At 43.7% G+C, this 5,966-nt stretch overlaps 1 protein-coding gene across 1 annotated transcript; it reads right to left on the reverse strand.

Annotated features, from left to right (window-relative positions):
- Positions 1–4,644, reverse strand: EEF1A1 (eukaryotic translation elongation factor 1 alpha 1). The gene is made up of 8 exons (XM_061623135.1): positions 4,539–4,644; positions 3,237–3,425; positions 2,405–2,584; positions 2,000–2,296; positions 1,559–1,709; positions 1,062–1,318; positions 742–976; positions 1–404 (listed from the first exon to the last, which is right to left on the reverse strand). Exons 2-8 carry the CDS (start codon positions 3,378–3,380, stop codon positions 280–282), a joined length of 1,389 nt encoding a protein of 462 aa, XP_061479119.1. The 5' UTR covers positions 3,381–3,425; positions 4,539–4,644; the 3' UTR covers positions 1–279.
- Between the last annotated feature and the right edge of the window lie 1,322 nt (positions 4,645–5,966).

Genomic DNA, 5,966 nt, shown 5'->3' on the forward strand with positions numbered 1-5,966 from the left:
TTTGCATTAAACTTTGTTTTAATGGTCTCAAAATTTGTGACAGATTTTGGTCAAGTTGTTTCCATTTAAAAAAGGTTACTGATTTTAAAAACTAATAACTTAAGAACTGCCACAAAACAAATGGTCCACAAACATTCCTTTCCTTCTGAAGCTTTTACGATGCATTGTAATCATTAACCAGTCTTTTACTATTAAACTTAAATGGCCAATTGAGACAAAGAGTTCTGAGACCATGCTTCCACCACTGATTAAGACTGAGGTGGCAGATGTACAGAATTTTCATTTAGCCTTCTGAGCCTTCTGGGCAGACTTTGTGACCTTGCCAGCACCAGCTGCTTTCTTATCAACTGCCTTGATGACACCAACAGCAACGGTCTGTCTCATATCACGGACAGCAAAGCGACCTAGGTATGAAGAAAAAGAGTGTAACAGCACTTGGAAACAGCTTTAAAAAAGTATTTCAAAGGGGGAAAAAGGACTCCTCACACCATATACTTTAATATTTAATAGTTCTGCTTTCCCATTTAAGACGAGAAAGCCAGTAGAATTTTTACAGATGCTAGCTGAGTGTTTCTTCTCACCTCAACTAGCGCTCCCTCAAAAAAAAAAGCAGTTATTTGGTACAAGTATCTGCATCACATTATATACCTTTAATAGTAGCAGTAACAATAGCTATCCCAAAACAAAGCTCGTTTAGATCATCAGCCAACAAGTTATGACCAAGAGAGAGAGACTACTTACCCAGAGGAGGATAGTCAGAGAAGCTCTCGACACACATGGGCTTGCCTGGGATCATGTCAACTATGGCAGCATCTCCAGATTTGAGGAATTTGGGACCATCTTCCAGCTTCTTACCAGAACGACGATCAATCTTCTCCTTCAGCTCAGCAAACTTGCAGGCAATATGAGCAGTGTGGCAATCCAGCACAGGGGCATATCCAGCACTAATTTGGCCTGGATGGTTCAGAATAATAACCTACAGAACGGTTAAAAAAAGTTAAATCCACATCTAGCTGTACAGTGTATTGAAATTGACCAAATTAAGCACTTCTGCCAAATACCTGTGCCGTGAACCCAGCAGCTTCCATTGGTGGATCATTTTTGCTGTCACCAGCAACATTACCACGACGAACATCTTTAACAGACACGTTCTTCACGTTGAAGCCAACATTGTCACCAGGCATAGCTTCACTCAGAGCTTCATGGTGCATCTCCACTGATTTTACTTCAGTCGTAACATTGACAGGTGCAAATGTTACTACCATGCCTGGTTTTAGGATGCCAGTTTCTACGCGACCAACTGGGACAGTACCAATCCCTGAAAGGAAGAAAGATGTTTCTATCAAGGGTATTATAATCTTCTCTACCAGGCAGAGGCAAAGTCAATTAGAAGAAACGAGCAATGCCACATGTAGAAAAGGGAGACGTCAAGTGGATGGGATGGCACAGCTACATACAGTGTTTGTGTTTTGGAAGCAGTATTTACACAATATGCCAGTTTGACTTTACAGGTATTAGTCTCTCTGAGATCTCAATGTAGGCTTCTTGTAGTACATACCACCAATTTTGTAGACATCCTGAAGCGGCAGACGCAGTGGTTTGTCAGTTGGGCGTGTTGGTGGCAAGATAGAATCCAAAGCTTCCAGCAGTGTAGTTCCACTAGCATTGCCATCCTTACGGGTCACTTTCCATCCCTTAAACCAAGGCATCTATAAAAAGAAAAAAAGGCAATATAATTTTGCTTAAAACCTCTACAGGCAGTTTTTCCAAGAACTTGCCAATGATGACCGAATATTAAAAAATTAAGGTTTCTAACAGTACAAGTTTCGGGATTTAAACCTGTAGTTCAATATAAAAAGGACTTCAATTAATAAAATCTGTGTTGTTTCTTGTTATGGAATCAGCTGAGCCACTATAGAAAACCTTGCTATTACTTTCAAATTCCCAAATTAGTTGAACTGCATTCCTATGGCAATTACTGGTGAGCAACATTACTTACATTAGAGCTGGGTTCCAACATGTTGTCTCCATTCCAGCCAGAAATTGGCACAAAAGCCACTGTATCAGGATTGTAACCAATTTTCTTTATGTATGTGCTGACTTCTTTGACAATTTCCTCGTATCTCTTCTGGCTGTAAGTTGGCTCAGTGGAATCCATTTTGTTAACACCAACAATGAGTTGCTTTACACCCAGAGTGTATGCCAGAAGGGCATGCTCACGGGTCTGTCCATTCTTAGAGATACCTGCTTCAAATTCACCAACACCAGCAGCAACAATCAGGACAGCACAGTCGGCCTTTTGGGAAAAGAAGCAGTAATAAATAGCACCATGAATTTATATTATTTTATTCATCATATGTTACTTATTTTTATTACATCCAAAAAGGCAGTGTTGCTTGCTTACCTGAGAGGTACCAGTAATCATGTTCTTGATGAAGTCTCTGTGTCCAGGGGCATCGATGATAGTGACATAATATTTGCTTGTTTCAAACTTCCAGAGTGAAATATCAATAGTGATACCACGTTCACGTTCTGCCTTCAGCTTGTCCAACACCCATGCGTACTTGAAGGAGCCCTTACCCATCTATTTATTGAGGGAGAAAATGACATTAATGCCTCTTGCACAAGACACACACTGATGATCATATTACCAAAAGGAAGCTGTTTCTAAAGATAGCATGCACCAATATTCTGAAATATAATATACAAGTTATGTTTAGCAAAATGAAGTGGGAAGAGATTCCACACCCGCTTTGCTTACTTAACCCAGTGACATGTTAATCTATTATTGCCTAATACAGGCAATATGAATTGTTTAAACTTAGATCACCAAGTTTCTTCTGCAAAAGTTAAGATTTCTACACAAGTGGAATTATTCCCACCCTAACAACTTAGAACACTAAAGACACTCAGCTGCTCTGTACGTTTCCCAATGTGCTTGTATTTAAATTTTGGTTCAACAAAAAAGTCCACACCTTGAATGGCAATCAGAAGACAGACACAGGCTGTCCCCACCCACCGACACAAACACCAAACAATGCAAATTCAGAACAGATTACTTAAAACTACCCAGGATCCTATCAATAATGCCAACACCACATAAACTCGGACCAAAGTTTAATGGCACCTTTGTAATAGAAAAAATGTTGCTTGCTTTAAAGCAATTTTCCCCATCCGGCTGAGATTAATCATGGTTTTTTATCTTGTACTGGTATTATTTCAGGAGATAAACCAACCTCAGCAGCTTCCTTCTCGAACTTCTCAATGGTCCTCTTATCAATCCCACCACATTTGTAAATCAGATGACCAGTGGTGGTAGACTTGCCAGAATCGACATGCCCGATCACAACAATGTTGATGTGGGTCTTTTCCTTTCCCATTTTGGATGGTTAGTAGATGGTTCTCTCGTACTTCAGATAAAGCACCTGGGGACACAGAAACAAAATCCATTTTTATAAAAAGAAAAAACAGTTTTCAACCAATGAGGAGCCCCCTAGTGGAGAGTAGTGGAAACAGTAAAGGAGCGTATAAAGTTCTTATTGGGAAAGAAGAGGCCAAGACGCCATGTGGGCTGGCCATCCAAGGCCGGCTGTCTCTTCCCTTTGATTGAAAGGATCGAAGCCGGAACAAGGCCCCAAGCCTGCCGCGATTCCCTCAACTCCACCCACCACACAGCGATGGGGAGGGGGGCAGAACCTAACTGAGGTCGACTTTCACCTCATAAAATACATTCAAGCTCCTTCATCCCCACCATCGTTGCTATTATAGGATATTGAGGGAGGAAAAAAGAGAAAGGGCGGCTCCCGCTCCTTTGTGTCGGAAATCAAACGAGCACGAGCCCGGATTGGGGCGGGGGAAGGGCGAGGGAAATGGTAGTTGAGCCACTCGTTGGCTGGCACGCGCCCCGCCCGCCCTCTCGCGTCCTCCATTTTGTGACGGCAGCGGCGAAGAGCGGCCATTTTTTTCTGAATAGAACTAAGCGGAAAGTGGTGAAGGGGAAAGACAGGAGGACAGAAGCCATGGAAAACCGGGAGACAAGGAAGGGGGAAAAGCCCCGAACTAGGCCAAGGAAAGCCAAATAGACCCGCTGAGAAAAACGGGAGTTGAATGAGAAAGCCGGAGGGACGCACCTGCTACGGCCGCAGCCACCTTGTCCCGTCCCACCGCAGCGCCGCCTTAAATACCCCAAAGAAACACGACACGTGTCTTCGAAACTCCCCCTTCGCTCCCGGCCCAAGACATCATTGGGGAGGAAAACAGACCCTCCTTTTTACCCAACATGCGCCTCTATCAAGGCCCCATTCCTGGTGGATCCGGGTGGGGGGTGCGAGGCAGCGGCAGATTCTTGGCCACGCGCGTGCACGCTTCCCCAACTCCCTCCCCTCCACAGCTGAACCACCGCTGCCCCGTCCTCGTGCCTCTTGGCGGGCACCGAGAACAGCTTTCCCTAGTACCATGACCACGTGGCCCTTGCTTAGACCCCGCCCCTCCCAGGCCTAGGCCTAAATGCGGCCCAACGAAAAAAAAACGCTCCCTACCTCTGAAGCAACGACAAACCCGTAGCGAAAAAGGCAGAAACTGAGAGCGGCGCGCTTTATATAGTTTCAGCCGGGAGGGCGGTGGCCTGAGGGACACGTCACTACTCCCAGCGTTCCATTCGCTGCTTCTGACTGCCGTCCCCGTCCCCCCCGACCGTCGAGCTTGTCCTCCAGAGTTATGTCTGGGGAGAGAGATAAAATAACTTCTCTTTCACATAAACGTATTTTCACTTTACTCCAGTTATAAAATCATCACTTTCCGTCCCCTCGTCCTCCATTCCTCCCAAAATCGGAGCCCACGCTTCGTGTCTGGCAGGCTGTGAGAGTTTGAAGACACCTTCAGTCTGCTATGCAAAGAGTGGGTTGAGGTGGTCAGTGCGGGCTTTAAGCAGTTCCAGCCCATCCCCCACCGGCGAACTGCCTGGCTGGAGTGCGCTCACATCCCCAGACACATCCTCTTTTCACACGCCTCTCTTAACCCTTCCTAGCCTCCCCCCCACCTCAGGCTCGCTTTTCACTCCATCCGAACGGTACCAAATTCAGCCTTGAGAAACATAACTTACCCTAAAAGAGAATATTTAGCATAATGTGCTACAGCCCTGGTGTCTTAAAACAAAACAAGCTTGATATTTTCTTCATTCCTTCCTACTCCTCTCCACATAGCTATGCACCATAAGCATTCATGCTCAACTGGACCCTTCAATCCCACTTCATCCTCCAGGCTATGCTCATTCATACTTTCATCTCTCAATACCACACCATGCAAAGATACCTTCTTTAATCTGGCCCTAATGGATCTTACCCCTTCCCCTATGGAGCATTTTATCAAAAGTATACATAATTTACGTCCCCCTCATTTTTAAAAAAAAAAAATCATTTACATTGTAGTTGTTTGTAACCACAATAGGTACAAACTCATTCCATCTTTTTACAATAGTTTTAATGTACATTTAAAAATATGAATACAAACAAAATCAGCAAGACTTTGCAACAGAAAACATTTTCTGTCTCTTCATTGTTCTTCCTTTTACATTAAATTTATAAAGGATATCTACATGACTGTCTCATCTTGTAAGAAATGAACTAGCCCCACCATACTCATAGATTCTCCCCCTTTCTAGCTAAAGTTAGTTATGCTTAAATCACACTGAAATCAATAAGACAAGTTACTTGTGATTGATGTGTGCAATTAAGTTTATCTGAACTTAACAACTAACTACTGGCATCCTGGGTTTTATGTTTTACATTCACGACCCTATGGCTGCAATCCTATATTGCACTTCCTTGGGAATAAGCCCTGCTGAACTCCAGGGGACTTATTTTGCAGTAAATATGCATAGGGCTTCACTAGGCTGAGCAAAACTTTGAAATAAGCTAACCTTGGCCCAAAGTAGTATTTGGAAGGGTTATTTGCTGTCTTTCTTAGTT

Source organism: Rhineura floridana, chromosome 4, assembly GCF_030035675.1.
Source record: "Rhineura floridana isolate rRhiFlo1 chromosome 4, rRhiFlo1.hap2, whole genome shotgun sequence".
Lineage (NCBI taxonomy): Eukaryota > Metazoa > Chordata > Lepidosauria > Squamata > Rhineuridae > Rhineura > Rhineura floridana.